This window comes from Capra hircus, chromosome 2 (genome assembly GCF_001704415.2).
Source record: "Capra hircus breed San Clemente chromosome 2, ASM170441v1, whole genome shotgun sequence".
Taxonomy (NCBI): Eukaryota; Metazoa; Chordata; class Mammalia; order Artiodactyla; family Bovidae; genus Capra; species Capra hircus.
Genome location: NC_030809.1, coordinates 10,840,712 through 10,859,363, shown reverse-complemented (window position 1 = coordinate 10,859,363; position 18,652 = coordinate 10,840,712). Strand labels below are relative to the sequence as shown.

At 50.7% G+C, this 18,652-nt stretch overlaps 1 protein-coding gene and 1 non-coding gene across 3 annotated transcripts; both read right to left on the bottom strand.

Moving 5' to 3' along the window:
* Window positions 853-18,652, bottom strand: SESN2 (sestrin 2). Of its 2 annotated transcripts, none has more exons than XM_018056884.1 (10): window positions 18,156-18,652; window positions 10,333-10,398; window positions 8,379-8,576; window positions 7,741-7,923; window positions 7,416-7,628; window positions 6,473-6,623; window positions 5,641-5,759; window positions 4,849-5,039; window positions 3,284-3,428; window positions 853-2,691 (listed from the first exon to the last, which is right to left on the bottom strand). In XM_018056884.1, the coding sequence occupies exons 1-10, from the start codon at window positions 18,216-18,218 to the stop codon at window positions 2,605-2,607; spliced, it is 1,416 nt and encodes a 471-aa protein (XP_017912373.1). In that variant the 5' UTR covers window positions 18,219-18,652; the 3' UTR covers window positions 853-2,604. The 2 variants fall into 2 exon arrangements, with proteins under 2 accessions (XP_017912373.1, XP_017912371.1); XM_018056882.1 differs by lacking the exon at window positions 18,156-18,652 and adding an exon at window positions 14,248-14,474.
* On the bottom strand, window positions 10,591-10,663 carry TRNAG-CCC. Its single transcript has one exon. It is a non-coding gene; the product is annotated as a tRNA-Gly (tRNA).

Below are 18,652 nucleotides of genomic sequence, written 5' to 3'. Positions count from 1 at the left end.
CACGAATTTTTAAAAGATGAAGGGAGGAAAGGGTTACAGGGAAGTCAATCAGGGGAGGCTTCCTGAAGGAGACCTGGTTTTCATTTTGTGACGGCAGCATTAAGAGGAAGTGGGAAACCAGCAGGAGCGGTCTTAACTCTTAGTCACAATGTGGTTTTTCTGATAAGTTTGCTGGAGTTCCTGATGCCCAGAGAAGCTAAGATGATTGACCAAGGTCACACAGCTATTACTAAATGGCACTGGTACAACTTGGAGTCACATTAACTCCTCATGCCTGTCTCCTTGGTTCTGGGGAGGGAGCGAGGGAAGGGGTGAGAAACCAGAAAGAATGAAGTGACAGGGCAGGAGAAACAGAGGGTCCCCCAAGAAATTCTCACATATCCTCCTTCTGCCTCAGCAGGATCTTGGTAGTGGGAAAACAGCAAGGTGAAATGCCATGGCTTCACAATCAGGTTGACCCCAGCTGGAATCCTGGCTCTTTCACTGACCTGACATGGCCTCAGTAATGCCACTTGACCCATGAGTCTCAATTCTCTTGAAAGATTTTGCTGCAGATTCAGAGAAATGACCTCCAAGTACCCAGCCCAGGGCCAGGCTGAGTGAGAAAAATAACACAGCCATTATTATTTCACAGCACCAGGCCAGCCACAGAGGGGTGGCGGGGCTGGACACCCAAGGGACAAAAGTAGACTTTGAGTGCCAACCACTCCCAACCCTGCGGTCACCGGGCACAAGTGCTCAGCAGGGTACGGGCTGCTAGGTCAGGTCCCTGATGCAATCGCAGCTCCCTGTTTATGCTAAGAGGTGAACCATGACCCCCAGGAAATGGAAAAACAGCCCATTAACAAGAAGTACAAAACAAAACCTTGGTGAACTTTTATTTCTCATCATACAGAAATGGTAGCAAAGGCAAAGATCACTGCACTCGACACTGCCGGTCATCACGTCCCCTCTAGAATCCAAACCCCAATGCTGGGGCCTCTTTCCTCCTGCCCAGCTTCACTGTAGGGAGGGCTTTGAGGCCGGAAAGGGGTGCCAGTCGCTCACCCATGCCTGCACGGGTATGAAATGTGGCACAATGAACCAGGCTCCTCTCCTGCCCTGCCCCAGAGAGGAGGGTCAGAAGCAGCAGCATCTTGGCCCTTGCCTTTCTTCAGTCTCCTCCCAGCCGATTGGAGGGGAGGCACCTACGACTGGAGGAAGGGCAAGGGAAGTCAGAATTCACAGTTTGTTTGCTACAGAGTGCCTGGGATCAGTCCTTGGCTGCTTCTGCCTCCAAGGGATCCACCTAAAAGCAACTGAGAAGGGACAGAAAATGGGATGGGGGTGGGAAGGTCCTTGGCAGGTAGCCCGGACAGACTGACTGCAGGCAGTGTGTGTGTGTGTGTGTGTGTGTGTGTGTGTGTGTGTGTAAAATCCCCAGAGGCCCTCGGGATCCTGCAATGTGTGCAGCTGGGTGCTGGCAGGCTGGGCTCAGAACCTGAGTGAAGGCCCAGATATCACAAAATGTGGTCCTACCCCTCAGTCTGTAACTGTGGAAATGGGGCTCACCTGGCCATGACAGGGCCTACACAAGAAACTTGGGGTCTCCTGCCTGTCTCCCTGAGTCCCTGGAACCACCTGGAAAGGCTCACTTTTTTGGCAAATGTCTGTGGCAGGGCCAGGGGAGATGAGACAGCATGGGGTGCCAGCCTCCGCCAGGTAGGTCAGCTCTGGGGAAACACTCCTGCCCTCAGACACTGCCTGAGGCTCTAGGGGTGGGCAGCAAAGAACCTCACCCACGTAAAACCAAAACACAGAGAATTTATCATATAATACTCCCTCCTCATCTGAAGGCAAAGTGACCAACAGAGACTTCGAACTCTAGAGATAATCTACTTGCTTGATGTGCTTGGTCTCTCTCCTGGGGCCTCACTCCACCAGGTGGTGGAGAAAAGGGTAAGAGGGCAAAGGGAGTCAAGGGAATTGAACTAGGACTGGCGTGACCAGGGAGCAAGGGGTCTGTGGGCTGCTGGACAGAACGGGCTTCTGGGGAGCCAGATGCACAGACCGGCTGTGACCCTGATTTTCACATTGATGGGTGAATGGCAGGTGGGAGGTAATGAAATCTTGTGGAGGAGGGAGCTGGAGGAGAGGTGAAGCTGCTTGGAGTGTCAGTCCCTGGAGGTGTTTGCCCCTCTCCCTGGGGGCCAGCCAGGGACTTCCCAGGCCAGGAAGGCCAAAGTGCTTCTGCTGCCTGGGCCCCCGCCTGCTGGCACACAAGTCCACGCTCAGTCCATTTTCCTTCCTGTGCCCTTGGCCTCTGAGGGTAAGGGCGGTTAGAAGGGGCTGGCACCTGGGAATCCGCTATGGTCCTCTTCCAGCCCCCGACGCCTCAGGGGCAGAGCTGAGATACCAGAGTCAGTGCAATGGTCCTGTCCATTCCAGTGAGAAGGAGGGTGTGGCTGGGGAGGCTGCACGTCACACCCCAGGCCCACCCCCAGAGTAGGGTAGGTGGGTATGGGACAGTAAGAGATTAGGGTCTGTCTCCAAACAGAGAAGTCCTTGCAGTGAGAAGGATGCCCCCCACAGTCAGCTGTTTCAGGCGCAGATCTTGCACGTGAGTCAGGTCATGTAACGGGTGATGGCGCGAAGGGCATAGAGCAGGGCGGCTTGCATGCGGGCCTCCAGCAGTAGCAAGTTCACGTGGACCTGGGGGCACAGACGAGGGCTTGTTGGCAACTGATGTCATTCCTCACCATCCCCTTCCCTGCCAGAGTGCCATCATCCCTGACCACCCATTTCATCCTTCCCTTTCCTAAGGCTCTGAGTAACTTGGTGCAAGGACTGTGGGAGAATTTCAAGCATATTTATCCCGATCATGACTAACCTCTTTATCCCCCAAAGCTAAAAACAACAGCTACCTCTGAGCATTTATTTGGGATCAGAGGTTTACCTTCATTTTCTCACTTCATCCTCCCAGTGACCTTGAAATACAGGCAGTTTTTAAATTTTTATTGTCAAGATAACAAGCTCAGAGAAGCAAAATGACCTGCCCAAGGTCACACAGCTCCCAAGTGACAGTGTTATGATTTGAGCCCAGGTCCTTCTGGCTGCCACTGAGGACACCCATTTTACAGGTGAGTAAATGGGCTTCCCAGGGGGCGCTCGTGGTAAAGAATCTGCCTGCCGACGCAGGAGACATGAAGAGACGCAGGTTGGATCCCTGGGTCAGGACCTCAATGGTCCCGAGCCCTCGCCTCCTCCACAGGCTTCCATCCTGTTCCTCCCCCATGAGCCGCACCTTCTCTGAGTGGCGGAAGTGCCTCCAGAAGTGGTTGTACATTCTTCGGGTGGTCTTCTCCGGATAGCAGGCCACCGTCTTGATATAGACCTTGAGGTTCCGCTCCAGGAGCTGGTTCACCTCCCCGTAGTCATAGTCATCATATCTGGATGGAAAGACCCAGAAAGAATCACTCACACCTCTGCTCCCACAGAACTCCTCTCCCCCAGCCCCACTCTGCAGAAGGGGGACAGAGAGCAGCAAGAAAAGGCAGAAGGTAGGAAGCAGCTAGAAGCTTGGTTCCTCTTAGAAAAGCAGCTAATGTCATATATCACAGGCCACTGGACTCGCAAGGGAATGCACAGAGGCTGAGCACGCTGCACTGACCATGTGGACATACATTCACAGCATCCTCGAAACTTCAGTACAGGACTGGATACAAAACTATTATAGTTTTGTACTATACAATGAGGTTCAGAGAAGTGAAGTCCCAGGTCACACAGCTGGGAATGGAATTCAAACCCAGCTCTGCCTGCCTCCACGCTCATAGTCACCACTTTATAGCTAAGGCCATACATGGGAGATGGGGCAGGAGATCAGTGTGAATGTTTACCCTGGAGAAGGAAGAGGGAAAGGGAAAAAGGAGTTGGTAGTCATTTTACTGATGGGCAAACTGAAGCCTGTGGAAGGCAATCAGCTTGTTCAAAGTCAAAGAGCAAGTTGGTGACAAGTCTAGAAGCTATTCTGTTCCTCCCCAGTCCAGCGAGGCGGTGAGTCATCACGGATCAGTGTGGATGAGGAAGACTGGTTTTAGACTAGAGGGCAGATTTGGTTTAGGAGCAAGGGCCATGTTGCAGAGTGGAGCAGCCTGGACCTGGGAGCTGGGCACCAAGGGAGGCCACGGTGTGCCACATATACACCCTAAGATGCCCATCATCCTTGGCTTCTCCTGGATTGGAGACTTGTGAAAGAGGTTGGCCAGCGGGAGATTGGCCAATAAAGCACAGCTCAGCCCACGCAGTGAAATATTGGGTTAGCCAAAAAATGCATTCAGGTTTTTCCATAAGTTGTTGACGGAAAAATCCAAATGAACTCTTTGACCAAGCCAATACCTGACAATAGTAAGAGCAGGTGGGATCATGAATGATTTTTATTTTCTTCTTTTCATTATCTCTTTTTTTCTAAATTTACTAAAAATCAAATTTCACCATTGGGCATTTCTGTTGTTTTTCTTTATTATGAGAGAAGAACTGCTACTTAGAATGGAAATACAAACATAACTCTCTTTGTATGTATATATGTGTGTATGTATGTAAGTATACGTGTGTGTGTGTGTGTGTGTGTGTGTGTGTGTGTGTGTGTGTGTGTGTAAAATCTCCCTAGTTATTCCTGGGGGTGGAATTAAAGCCTTTTAAGAACTGAGGATGGCTATTATCTTTTATAATCAGCCAAGGAATATATTTGATTTGAAGAATAGTATAGGCAGGAAGAAAGGGAAAGAAAGACAAAGAGAAAAAGGAAACAATTGTGAGCTCGGATAGAGGGCTTGTGGTACACCATGCCTGGATGAGGGGACTTTCACTTACCTGATGCCAAAGACGCAGTGGATGTAATTCCAGATGGCCCTGCGGAGCATGGAGGTATCTACTCCACTGTGCATGGCGATGGTGTTATAGGTGAGACTATAGGCTGCCTGGAACTTCTCATCCAGCAGCTGTCCACCCTCAGGGTAGAGCCGCTGGATCAGTGAATAGCCATGGTCTTCCCAGGTATAATCCTGAGAAACGTGGAAAGGGGTCAGTCAGTGAGTAGAATCCTTGGGGCCTGAGGCTGGCCAGAGAGACGCCATCTTCTGCAGCACAGCTGATATCTCCATAGTGCCTCTCTCCACCCCCACAAATCTAACCCGCTGCTTGGTCTGGACCTGAGAAGCTGAGGAGGATGCAACTTGGTGATGACTTCCTTCCTGTGGTCAAGATCCTCTGAGCGTAGGACCCGGCTGGGTCTTTTCACCTTCAGGGTCTCCCACTTCTTTCATGGAATTACCCATTCCTGCTTGTTTGTAAAGCAATGCTGGGACTTCCCTGGAGTTTCAGTGGCTTAGAATCCACCCTCCAAAGCAGGGGACATGGGTCCGATCCCTGGTCTGGGAAGATCCCACATGCTATGGGTCAACCAAGCCCCTGAACCACAATTACTGAACCTGGGCTCTAGAGCCTGTGCTCGGCAATGAGAAGCCCTCACACCACAACAGAGTAGCCCCTGCTCACCACAACTAAAGAAAGCATGTACACAGCAGTGAAGACCCAGAGCGGTCTAAAAAAAAATAATTAATTAATTTTAAAAAAGCAATGCTAAGACCAGTAGGGGGAACCTACCTGGGCACGGAAGGTGGGGGGTGCCTGAGTCCCTCGCCGGGTAAAGTCCTCATATCCGAAAGTGGGGTCTTCCACGAAGCACAGCATATCTGGGTTTGCAGAGGGTTCCAGGATGTCCACTGAGGATGTCAGAAAGAGGTCACAGTGAAGCCAAGGCATGGAGCACAGAGGCCTCCACCCCTCATTAATCATCAGTGGGGAGGGGGTGCTGGGGAACGTGTAATAGGGGGGCCCAAGAACGCCCCTCGCCACAGTGAGTGGAACCAGAACTTCGGCAGGAGCCAGGCCTGGGGAAGGTGGTAAATCAGACCCGTGGTCCAGGGGCTAAGGCCCCCATAATAATAACAGCAATCCTAACAACAGTGGCTACTTATGGAGCCGCTTACCCTGGGCCAGGCTCTGTGCTCAGCACTTTGCTTCTGTTGTCTCATTTCCCTACACATGAATCCCTCATGGAGGAGGAGACTGGGACCTGAGACAGTAAGTGACTTATCAGTGGGCACACTGCCAGGGAAGCTAACAGGGACTTCCCTGGTGGCCCAGAGGTTGAGAATCTGCCTTTCATTGCAGGGAGCATGGGTTCCATGCCTGGTCAGGGAACTAAGATCCCTAAGATCCTGCATACTACATGGCCTGGCCAAAAAGAAAGAAGAAAGGCTAGGAGGCCAGGATTCAAACCCAGGCCTGACCCCAGAGCCCATGCTCAGAACTTCTTGGAAGTGGTGGCTGGGGTGTGGCTACTGAGGTGCAGTAACATGAAGGTGCCAGCTTCCCAGCAGAGAGGGTGCAAGGAGGGGGCAGCTCCTGAACTTGGATGCCTGTGACCCTGTACCTGAGGGGGTCACCAGTAGGCTCTCTGACTTCTCCAGCTCAAAGCGGCTCTCCATCTCCTCCTGCGAGGCGCCCTCATCCCGCAGCAGGCTCTCCTGCAGCTGCCTCATGCGTTCCATCAGAGCTTCCACATCGCGGGCAGCCTCAAAGCCCTGTAGGATTGACCCGGCAGTGACCATCCGCCCCTTCTCCCTTGACTCCAGAAACCCCACACATCTTTCTCACATGCAGGGCCTTCTGTGTACTGGACAGCTCACATGGCCTGTGCTTCTGGAAGTAATGTTTAAGCAGCTATAGACAGACAGGTCTTCTCTGAGGGTCAGCTCCCCTCACAAGAAAGGGCTTTTTAAAGTATCTGTATTTTTAAAATACACACAAACAAGGCCACTTTACAGAATAAGAGGCAACCTTTGTATTGTTACAGTGTTGAAAGTCAGCTGCTTTGGGCCCAAGGGGTTCCATGCTGAGGCTAGTCACATGGTTATTTCATCTCAGGCTCACAACCCTTAATGAAGAAGGAGTCTTTATTCTCATCTTCCACATAAGGAAACTGAGTTTCAGAACCAAATGACTTGGGGCTTCCCAGGTGGTTCAGTGGTTAAGGATCTGCCTGCCAATGAGGGTGCACGGGTTCGATCCCTGATCTGGGAAGATTCTACAGGCTGCAGGGCATCTAAGCCTGTGCACTGTAACTACTGAGCTTGCACTCCAGTGCCTGCGAACCGTGACAAAGAGTAGCCCCTACTGGCTGCAACTAAAGAAAGCCCCGGTACAGCAAGGAAGACCCAGTGCAGCCAAAAATAAATAAATACACCTTAAAAAAAAACAAAAGAAAAGAAAATACTTTTCTAAGGTCTCCCAGGGTGTGATAAGGAAGCAGCTGCAGGCAGGGAGGGCCCCCCCCACCCCTTCCTCTCCCAGCAAGACTCAAGCCCCTGACTTACCCCGGAGTGGTTCAGCGAGTCCCTGCTAGGGGGCGTGCTCTGCTCACTGGGGGGTGAAGGGGCCTGGGGAGCGGGGCTGCCCTCAGGGTCCCCCTCAGGGAGGATGCCACAGCCGAACACGAAGGAGGCCAGCGAGTGGCAGTGTGTGAGCAGGACCAGGGCCTGGATAAGCTCGGCCAGGGACCAGCTGTGCTCACCCGTCTTCAGCAAGGCCTGGAGAGAAAAGGCAAGGCCAGACTTGCTCAGTTGCTTTGCCCCGGGCTGCCTGCCAAGCCCCATCCCAGCCCCACGCTCCCCTGGGGACCTGCCTCCCTGCCCACTGCACCTGGATGTGCTCCTTGGTGATGAGCCATGGCCGATGGGCCAGCAGCTTGTTGATCTCGCTGAGCTTGCGCAGTTTCTCAGGGGCGCGGTGGAGGCCAAGCAGCCACTCAGGGTCACCGCCAGTCTGCAGGAACTCGGCCATGTGGGAGCCCACCAGGTAGGAACACTGGTGGCGGGCAGCAGCCTGGAGGTGGTGGACAGAGCCCAGGTCACCCTATTCTTCCTGTGCCCTGCTCGGGGTGGGCACCCCATGGAGGGAAACGTCATAAGCCTCACTGTTGCCTGAGAGGCAGGAAACTTAGGTTCTAACCCCAGCTTTGCCGCTGGTTGGGTGGTCCTGAGTGAAACAGTGTCTTTTTGAATGGATAAATGTATATCTAAATCACTTTGCTGTACACTTGAAACTAAAACAACATTGTAAAACAATGATCCTCTGACATAAAATAAAAAAAAATTTAATAAAAATTAAATTTCCTACTTAAAAAAATCTAAAATTCGATGGAGGGTCAGATAAAGCTAGGGCTCTGCTCTGAGCCTCCTCTTCTCCTGTTTGTGGAATCAAGCCCCCAGCAAAGAGATCTGAGGGCTGCACCCCACAATGAACCCACCCCTATGAAAGTCAGGCTCAGACCAGCTCACCATGATGGCGATGTAATGGCGCCAGGAATTGGCCAGGGGCCCATCCGTGTGCAGCAGCAGGTAGTGCAGGCGCCAGAAGCTGGTAAAGTAGTCAGGGTGCAGGCCCATCACCACGGCCAGGTTGTCCACCCGCCCCGAGGACATCAGTGCCTCCAGCCCCAGGTGCTGCTCGAGGCTCTCGGCTCCCTCCTGCAGGACCTGCCAAGCAAACATGAGGAAAGGGTGACTCCCTCGTGCCCTCCCCACCAGAGAAACCAACATATTCACTGCATTCATTGTGATTTTAATAGCAAGAAACTGAAGACAACCACCATGTCCAACAAAAAGGAGATCAGCGGAGGAAAAGATATTTCATTAAGTGATTAATAAAATACTTATTGGACACTTTATACAATAGTAGTCGATACTTATACAATGCTTGCTATTCAAACACATTATATATATTGATTCATTTAACCCTCATAACTATGAAATTAGAGACTTATTTTCTCCAAGTTTAGATAGAAAGACTCAGGCACAGAGATTAGAATACAGCTTCTCCTACTTTCATAGAGCTTCTTTTTTTTTTTTGGCCACGCCACGTGGCTTGTGGGATCTTAGTTCCCCAACCAGGGATTGAACCTGGGCCCTTGGTAGTAATGGTGCAAAGCTGTGCAGTCATTGGAAGCAGATGCAAAACAGTTCACATTTCTTGAGTGCTTTCTCCACGCCGGGTCTGAGCTTGGAGCTTTCCCTGTCTATATTATCTCATCAGTTCTTCCCAACTTCCTGTGAGGTGAATAGTATTATTTTCCCCCACTGACACATGAGAGAATCAAGGCCCAGAGAGGTTTCATTCTTGGCTCAAGGTTACAGATCTGATAAATGAAGAACCAGGATTCAATTCCCAATTAAGTTCAAAGACTATTTCTTTCCTCTCTTACAGAAGAAGAGTAGTTATTTATCAATGAAAAAAAAAGATAAGAATATCTGAGTTTAACATTCTGGGCTACAGCAGGTGGCTGTGTGCTTTCATCCATTCACAAAGGGTGAAAGGAACTGGAGAGGTCAGACATTTGTTAACAGCTCGTTAACTATTTGGCCTACACATTTAGGAAGGCAAGGAGGACAAGGAAATGTTTGTCTTTGTTCAGTGAAGGCCAAAGGAAAAGAAGGAAACGATTATTTTTTAATTTGTCTGTGTGTGTGTTTTGAAGTTCTCCCCACCACAAACCCCCCACTGGAATGGCAGTTTTGTGATGGCAAGGAGTTTTGTTTGTCTGTATCCCCGGCACCTAGAACAGTGCCTGACAGATTAATCATTCAACAGACACCTGTTAAATAAATGAATACATGATCTGACTCAGTAGATGAAAGATGTCTCTGATGTATTATGTAAATAACAAAACATAACAACCAATGAGGAAAAAAAACCAACTCCTCAAATGAACAACACTAACAAAATCATGTTACAAACTATGACCTTGGCTCCAAATGAAAAGAAGTCTGGAAAACAGTGGCAAATGGTTAACAGTGATTATCTCAGTGGGGTTGGGATTACAAGAAACTGAAGTTTTCTGAAACACTGGGAATTTTAAAATAATGAACATCCATTACACTTGAAGTTAGGAAAAAAAAAACACTTTAATGCATGTACATTCAAGGGTGAGAAGATAACTACAGATAGTTCCGCCTTCTTAAGGAAAAACAAGTCTTGTTCTGGAAACCACAAGTTTGTTCATCACCTAGCTGTGTTGTTAGCATTTTATCTCTTGGAGCTTGTTTCTTCCCAGTAAAATGGGGCTGAGATGCCTGCTTCGAGCAGAGCTGTTTTGTGGATTAAATGAGTCAGCAACCTGAAGGGGTAGTTTCAAAGCTGCAATTCAAGAGACCAGAAAACCCCACCCACCCACTCAGTGCCCCATGTCCTTTCCTTCCAGGGACCAACAACAATCCTAACCCCTGCCAAGCTTACCTCCCCTACTGGAATGAAGGCGCTGGGCCCTCGGGGGCCTCGTCGGACGCGGCTCTCTCTCTGCTCCTTGAAGGAAACACATCATGGTCAGTCAGAGGTAAAAGGGAGGACTAAGAAGATAGTTCTCTCTCCTTACCACAATAAGGAGGGGCCACACTGAGCTTTAATTTTATTTTTAAATATTTATTTATTTGGTTATGCCCGGTCTCAGTTGAGGCACATGAGATTTTTGATCTTCGCTGTGGCATATGGGATCAGTTCCCTGACCAGGGATCGAACCTGGGCCCCCTACATTGGGAGTGTGGAGTCTTAGCCACTGGACCACCAAGGAAATCCCCACAGTGAGTTTTAGAATCACTTTTCTGGTGCACCAGGAGTCAGGTGGAGATAGAGAGCAGCTTGGTGGGTGGAGAAAGGGTAAACAAGCAAGAGAGCTCACCCCACAGGCTGAGTTCTTCAGGAACTGGGAAGGGACCCAGGAGTCCCCCTACTGAGTTGCAGGGGCTGGGCAAAGGAAATTATACAGCCACAGTGTTGCACTTTCCCAGGAGGCCACCTTTTGGTACCCCTGGAGAACTTGTATGAGAAACTCCCTTGTTTATATCCTGAAACCAGGTTACCAAGCCTCCTAGATTCCTATGATATAGCTTCACTGTCATTTTTTCATCCACCACCACCTAGTAGACATCATTGACCCTTGTCTGGACCACCACCCACTGCCTCACCAATGGTCTACCTGCCTCCACAGCCCTGGCCCCTTCTCCATCCTCTCCCAAGACAACAGAATGAATGAATAAATAAAGCATCCACCCGCAACCCCACTTCGGGGACCAGAAGCAGATCTAGTAAGTACATGACTGTGGTGGTTACTAACAAGGGCAAACTTTCAATAGCCAGAGTAAACTTTCCCGAGTGCAAATCTCATCAACTGGCTTAAAATCCTGCCTCCACCTCCTGTTGCCTTCCAGATAGTTAGTGGCTCAGATCCCTCTCAGGGGTCACACCTTTTGTGGAATTAACTCCATTTTCCAGGGTCTGAGCACCTTCTTCTGACCCTCATCTGTGACCCCACAATTCCCAGTGCTTTTGCTTCTGAAAGCATCACCTTCTAATTATCTGATTTAGGTCTCCGTATTTCCAGATTACATTTTGTGAAGAGCAGAGCCAGGTAATTCACACTAGTCTGTGAATGAAGAAACCAGAGCTACATGGAGGGCAATGCTGATGGCAGCAGCTGTATCTTGACGTGGGTGTAGGGGCCTCTATGGAAACCACCAATTTTATTTACTCATTTGTTTTCATACCTGGGCGGCAGGGGTTGGGGGCAGGGGTTGTCTCAGCACTGGCTTTAGAAACAGTTTATCCAAGCCAGAGTCATATCCTCACTGAACAGAGATGATGTCGCCCTAACTCACCCCTCCTCATACCAATCTAGACTTAGTGTTAATCCCCAGGTGTCCAGAGACTAAGGATAAGTGAACCTTCTTTTTCACATAGCTAAAAGCCACCCCATCACACACACATTGGAAGGACTGAAGCTGAAGCCGAAGCTCTAATACTTTGGCCACCTGATGTGAAGAACTGACTCATTTGAAAAGACCCTGATGCTGGGAAGGATTGAAGGTGGGAGAAGAAGGGGACGACAGAGAACGAGATGGTTGGATGGCATCACCGACTCAATGGACATGAGTTTGAGCAGGCTCCGGCAGTTGGTGATGGACAGGGAAGCCTAGTGTGCTTCAGTGCATGCGGTTGCAAAAAGGTGGAGAGGACTGAGGGGCTGAACTGAAAAGCCCCCTGAGGGAGGCAGAGCTCTGGGGCTCTGAAAGACCACAAAGGAAAGAACAAGGGTACAAAAGTCCCCGGTATGAGTACCAATTCTGTTGCCACTAACTTGCTGTGTGACTCCGAGAAAGTCACTTAGACTCTCTGAGCTTTAATCTTGGACAAAGAAGGCAGTTGGGCTGACTGCTCAGGTCCTTTGCAACCCATACTTCTGGGATCTACCAGACCAGGCTGGTCCAAGTCTGGCTTAGAAACCAGCACAATCCCCAAGCACTCCTGTTTCAGCTTTCCTCCTCCCTCACCAAAGAGAAAAAGCCTAACAGCTCTGTCTGGGAGATAAGGATTGCTGACTCCACAAACTGGGCCTCCCCCTCAGGCGACCTAAGGACAGACAGAAAACCACAGCCAGGTGTGGTGGGGAAGGGCAGGAAGGAACTGGGGGGGTCGGGCGGGGCGGGGGGGACAGGGAGGGCCCACCAGGGTACTAGGTAGGGAGGGCCAGAGAACAGTTTCGGGAAGCCCCTCCCTCTCTAAAGTCTGCCCCAGGAGCTCTCAAAGGAAGAAACTGAGGCCTATGGATCTTTACGTGATAGGTCCAGATCTACCAACGTTATCGGCCTCAGTGAAGATGATGATAATGATTTGGACAATAAAGCAGAGTACCCTTAAAAGATAGGGACTGTTGACACAAAATGCCTGGGCTCAAAAGACAACTCCATCCCCTATTATCTGCTAGCAATGTGAGCCTCAGTTTCCTCTCCAAATTATGGGGTAATAATAGTACCTACTTTCACTGGGTAGTCATGGGGATTTAATGAAGATAATGCCTATGGAGGCCTTACCTCAGTACCTCTATCACAGCAAGCACTTAGCAAGTCAGCGATCATTAACCTCATTGTTATTTCAAACAAGGGCTTCTCAACCCAAGCTGTACAGGTAGAATCCCTTTGAGAAGTTTTTAAAAAAAATACCAATGCCAAGGCCCAGCAATTCTAACTTAATTGGGTGGGACCTGGCATAATTTGCCAGGGAGGGCCATTGTTTCACTCCATTCATTGATTGCTTTCTCAAGTATAAGGCACTGTGCAAAGTGCTTTCCAGATAGAACCAGAATTAATTTGTTCATTCGAATGAAAATTTTTAAAACTATTTATTTATTTATTTGGGTGCACTGGGTCTTAGCTCCAGCATCAGGAATCTGTAGTTGTGGCATGCGGGATCTAGTTCCCTAACCAGGGGATTAAACCAGGCCCCCCTGCATCAGGAGCATGGAGTCTTAGCCACTGGACCACCAGGGAAGTCCCTTGACAAATATTTTTTATGACTACATTATAGGCAGCAAGAGTACCAGAGTGTAAATTCTAGGAGAGTGTAAATTCAAAGGAGAAAGACAATTAAACAAATGACGAATAGAATTTCAAATCACAGATTCTATAGAGTAAAAGAGCAATATAAGAGTGTATAATGGGGTGGAGAAGTATGTGCAGTATTCCAGTCCTAGACAGGGGAAGCCACTGAGGAGACAACCTTTAAGCTGGTATCTAAATATCAAATATGTAAATGAGTTGATGGGCCTGTAAAGGGCCTATAGAGATATAGGGAACCAGCATTCCAGGCAAAGGTAGTGGAAAGTTCAAAGCCCTGAAGGCAAGACTGAGTAGATTCTAATCTAGAGTTCCAATACTCTGCTTGCTTCCCCAACCCAGACACCCCAAACCTGAGAGGAAGTGGACAGAGCAGAGGCCCACTGCCAAGAAATGACACCTCCAAACCAGCCCTTCCCTATTTCCTGGGGTAGGAAGTCAATAATAATGGTAGGTAACAACACTGATTGCCATGGGCTAAGCCTTTATTTCATGTGCACTTGAGGAGTTCCCATTTTACAGATGGGGAATAAGGTTCAGAGAGGTCAGGTCACTCAGCCAGGAAAGAGGTAGCAGGGTTAGGATACAAATCAGATTTCCTCAACTGCAGAAACTATTCCCATTCTGTAAACTTCTCAAGGTCTCAGTGGCCCCAAGGCTTTGCCTCTGGGGTTCACCAGGAGTGAGAGGCTCCTTCTCCCTGTCCACATGTCCAGGGGATCCACTGCCCCAGTAACAGCCCTAGTTATCCTGCGTTGTTTCATACCTTGAGAGCATGCCCTGGATCAAGTTCCCTGTTGTGACCCCAGTACTTAGCACAGCAAGTCCAATAGAACTTTCTGTAGTGATGGATATTGTTCATCTGCACTGTCCAATAAAGATGGTAGCCCCACGTCACTTCCTTGGTGGCGTCTGTGCTGGCTCGGATGGTAAAGAATCTGCCTATAACACAGGAGACCCGACTTCAATCCCTGGGTTGGGAAAATCCCCTGGAAAAGGGAGCAACTACCCACTCCAGTATGTTTGCCTGCATAATCCCGTGGACAGAGGAGCCTGGTGGGTTACAGTCCACGGGGTCGCAAAGAGTCGGACACAACTGAGCGACTAACACTTTCACATACAGAGGCCGAGCATTTGAAATGCAACGAGTGCAGCTAAAAAACTGTTTTAAATTCAATAAAATCTAATTTATCTAAATTTAAATAGCCACATGTGGCTCAGGATCCATGTTCACACACCTGATAAAGGCAAGATCCCTTCCCTGACTATATGGATGAAGAAGGGGAGACGAGAGTGGGGCAGGTGACCCACCTAAGGCAACACAGCTATGGTGGGGCAGAGAAAAAAACCAGTGAGTTTCAACTGAGAGGACCACCCAGGGCAGCGAGAACACTGAGGTCAGTTAGCTGGGAGGTCACTCAACTGAGATGGCATCAGGATGGTTGTAAGGAGAGGATCAATCACTTCAGCACTCCGTGCCTGGCTCCTGATTTACAGGTCAACTCACAATTCCCTTTCATATTAACTCTGACACTAGCACACTGGTTACATTTAATTTCATAAGTTCGGGAGTGGGAGTAGGGGTCTCTTCTGCACACAAGGAAAGATTAAAGTTCCAAAGGTTAAGCCACAGCTGACAAGTGGCCAACTCAAGATTTGAATTCAGCTCAGTCTGGCTTGCAAGGGTTCAGTGTGCCACCCGGATCAGCCTCAGCCTTTATTCCTGGTAGGCCTGCCATCACCAGGACTGAATTACAGACTCCTTTGAGGTTACTCTGCCAGCTGGGCATGGGTAGAGACTCCCCTCCCCGTGGGCTGATGAATTCAAGATACTTGCCTGGGTTTACACTTGAGAGGGAGTCAGAGTCCTCCTTTGGGAGAGGCATGTGTGAGTGGTGCCATAAACTCATCTCCCCACCATGATCTGGCTGATTTCTCACAACCACCTGGAGGGAAATAGGTCTTCTTATCCCTTCTTCAATCCTAAAGGAAATCAGTCCTGAATATTCATTGGAAGGACTGATGCTGAAGCTGAAGCTCCAATTCTTTGGCTACCTGATGCAAAGAGCCAACTCATTGGAGAAGACCCTGATGCTGGGAAAGATTGAAGGCACAAGGAGAAGGGGATGACAGAGGATGAGATGATTGGACGGCATCACCGACTCCATGGACATGAGTTTGAGCAAGCTCCAGGAGTTGATAATGGACAAGGAAGCCTGGCGTGCTACAGTCCATGGGGTCACAAAGAGTCAGATACAACTGAGCGACTGAACTGAACTGATCCCTTCTTCAGAGACAGCTCACTGAGGCTCTTTTGGAGACCTGTTCCAGACAGGCAAGCTCAGATCTGACTTCAAAGCCTGTGCACAGTTCACAAGGGTCAGCTAAGCCAACAAGGGCAAATAGTTACGAGCACTTATTAGGTGCTAAGAACAGTGCTGGTGATGGGGCCTACAGTGTTTCCAGTCTAGCAAGGTACACAGACAAGAAATGCCTGATTACACAACTGCTACACTATAACTGGGATAACAGCTCTTGCAATGAAGAAGGGGGACAGGAAGCCGGTATGCAGAGGTGGGGAAGGAAAGACTTTCCTTGAAGCAGTGATGTTTCAAGAGCTCAGGAGGGCTCTGAGAACACACTAACAGTACTAGAGTGAAGTGTCTGAAGGCCTTGACTTGTGGGTCACAGTATGAGAGTTGAGGGGACTGTACATTCCTTGTATGTACTTGTCCAGCTTCCCTTAGGGCTTGGGCACAGGACTCTGTAAGTTCAGCACCCTACTGTCTTCTAAAAGATTCTGCTTAAAACAGACATCTTCCCAAGGTCCTCTTTTCTTGAGAGAGAAGAATATGCAGAAGGGGATCTGACATTACCAATTCCCCCACCCCTTCTGTTGTTGACAGCTAGCAAGCTTCCATCTAAAGGCCCCGCCCTCGGAGTCAGCCCAGTCCACCTGGAGCTTGCTTTTCTCCCCATATCACTTCCCAGACGCTGTCCCAAAGAGAGATGAGCCAACATTCGCCTCAGGAAGGAGGGGCGGGCTCAGACACCCCCTTGCAAGAGACACTCTGGGGAAGGGGAAATACATGCTGTGGCCACATTCTAACAATACCTAGCGTGTTTGACGCAGGACTTAGTTGCTATGCTCCAGGCACTGTGCACTGGCCTTTGCATGTCTTCTCAGTTAACTCTCCCAACAATCCCTCGGAGACAGGGCCAAACCCGATGCAAGGAAGCTGCTGATCAGAGAAGGGATCCCTTGGCCAAGGTCACAGAGCAAGAAAGTAGGAGGGCTGGGGGACATGAACCGGGGACACGCCTGCTCTAGTGCCCAGGTGCTCTCAATAAAGAAAATTATTTCTATTTTTTTTTCACAAAGAAGGAAACTGACTCAGAGAGTAAGATGACTTGGTCAAAGTCACACAGCTGAGAAGAGGCAGGAGCAGTTTTCCTTCCTTCACTTGGGCTCCTAAACCAGGGGTGGGGGGGTGGGGGGGGCGGGGTGACAAGCTAACAGAAAACCGAGGACCCCAAGAAACCAAGCTGCTCAGAAAAGTGCAGCCATTTATTCCCAGGATCACAGTTCAGGACTAGCACAGGTCTGACTCCCAACCCCAGTAAGACACCTGCACCAGGCTCCAGGCCTGGAAACCAAAGAAACAAGCAAAACTCCCTGCTGAGCCAACCACACTGGGAAATCCTAAACATACCACAGCCAAAGAATGAGCTGCTTTGCAGGGTGAGCCAAGGAAGCCTCTCCACAGCCCCTCCTGGGCCTCAATTTCCTCATCTCCTAGAGGAGGGGTAACAGTATAGCTCATATTCTGCTAGTTTAAGTCCTGAGGACTCAGAGAAAAGGCAGAACCGGAGCCTGCCATCCAGTAGGTGCGTAATAAACAAGATGTTCATGGTCCGTGGTGGTGGTAATGGGGCAGGAGGGTGTCAGATTGGGTGCAGCCGTATTCCCAGCCTTACTGTAAAGGCAGTCTCTGCAAAACAAAACTTCTGGGACTTCAGATCAGTTAGTAGGGCACAGCCAAATCGGCGCTTGGCTTCGGGAGCCACGGACAGGATTTTTCCCCTCCGCGAGCTTTCACCGCGGCATACCCGGCAATCCGCCAAGGCCCCGGAGCTCCCGCGCCCTCAGTGCAAATCGGGGGTGCAGGTGGGGGCGAGGGACGGGGTCGACCTTCGTGGGCCAGCACCAAGTACTCCCATCACCGAGCGGGGGCACTGGAGCCGGTACACATATTACCTAGAAACGGTTCCTCTAGCCCCAGCCTAGAGGAAGGGACCTGCGGAAGGGGGCGGGGAGGAGGAGTGGTCCGGCCGACGCGCCGGGATTTGCCTGGACTTGAACACTCCCTAGACGAGGGCCCAAACCCAAGATAACCTCGAGAAGGCTCCCCTCTCTCTGGCAGGGAGTCTGAGGGAGCCGCGGAGGGCTCTACAATCCCTACCCCATCCCCGCCCCCCGCTCCGGGGAGGGGGGAGGAGGCGGAGGCAGAGGGGGCCGAGGCTGCCGGTTGATGCAACCCCACTCCAGGTTACGCGCTCCATTCCCCCTCCTCCGGCCGAGGGGGCGGCTCACAGACTCAGCTCGCAACAACCCGAAGCTTGGACGCGGCTCTGGGTTCGAGGGAAGAGTGGCGTCGCTCGCTCGCTGCTTACCTCTCCAGCCCCGGGCAGGTAGCCCTTCAGCTCCGCGCGGCACTCGGAGTCCGCAACGATCATGGTGTGCGCCAGGACCCAGACGCGGCTCGGCGACCGCCCGTGCACCCGAGGGGGCTTTCAGACAGACGCGCGCGGGAAGCCGGGACTAGGGGCCGCGGTGGGAGCTTCTAGAGCCCGCGGGGGTGTCTCTCGGGGTTCCAGAACGCTCCGAAAGCCCAGGATCCGGGAACAGCCTCCGCTGCGCTGGACTCTCCGCTTGTCTGGCTTCTGGAGGGGTGAATGGCCTCGGGATTGGCCGCTGCGCAAGGATTTTCACGGCCCGGAGCTCCTCGGGAGTCCGCAGTGGCCAGCGCTGCTAGCGAACCCAGCGCTCCTCAGCATCTCCGCCTCGGAACTGCCAGCGCTTGCCAGGATCTGACACCAGCAGAACCGCTCTGCCCGCTGCGGTCCCTGGGGAAGGGCGGGGACACAAAAGCCCCTGCACCGCAGCCAAT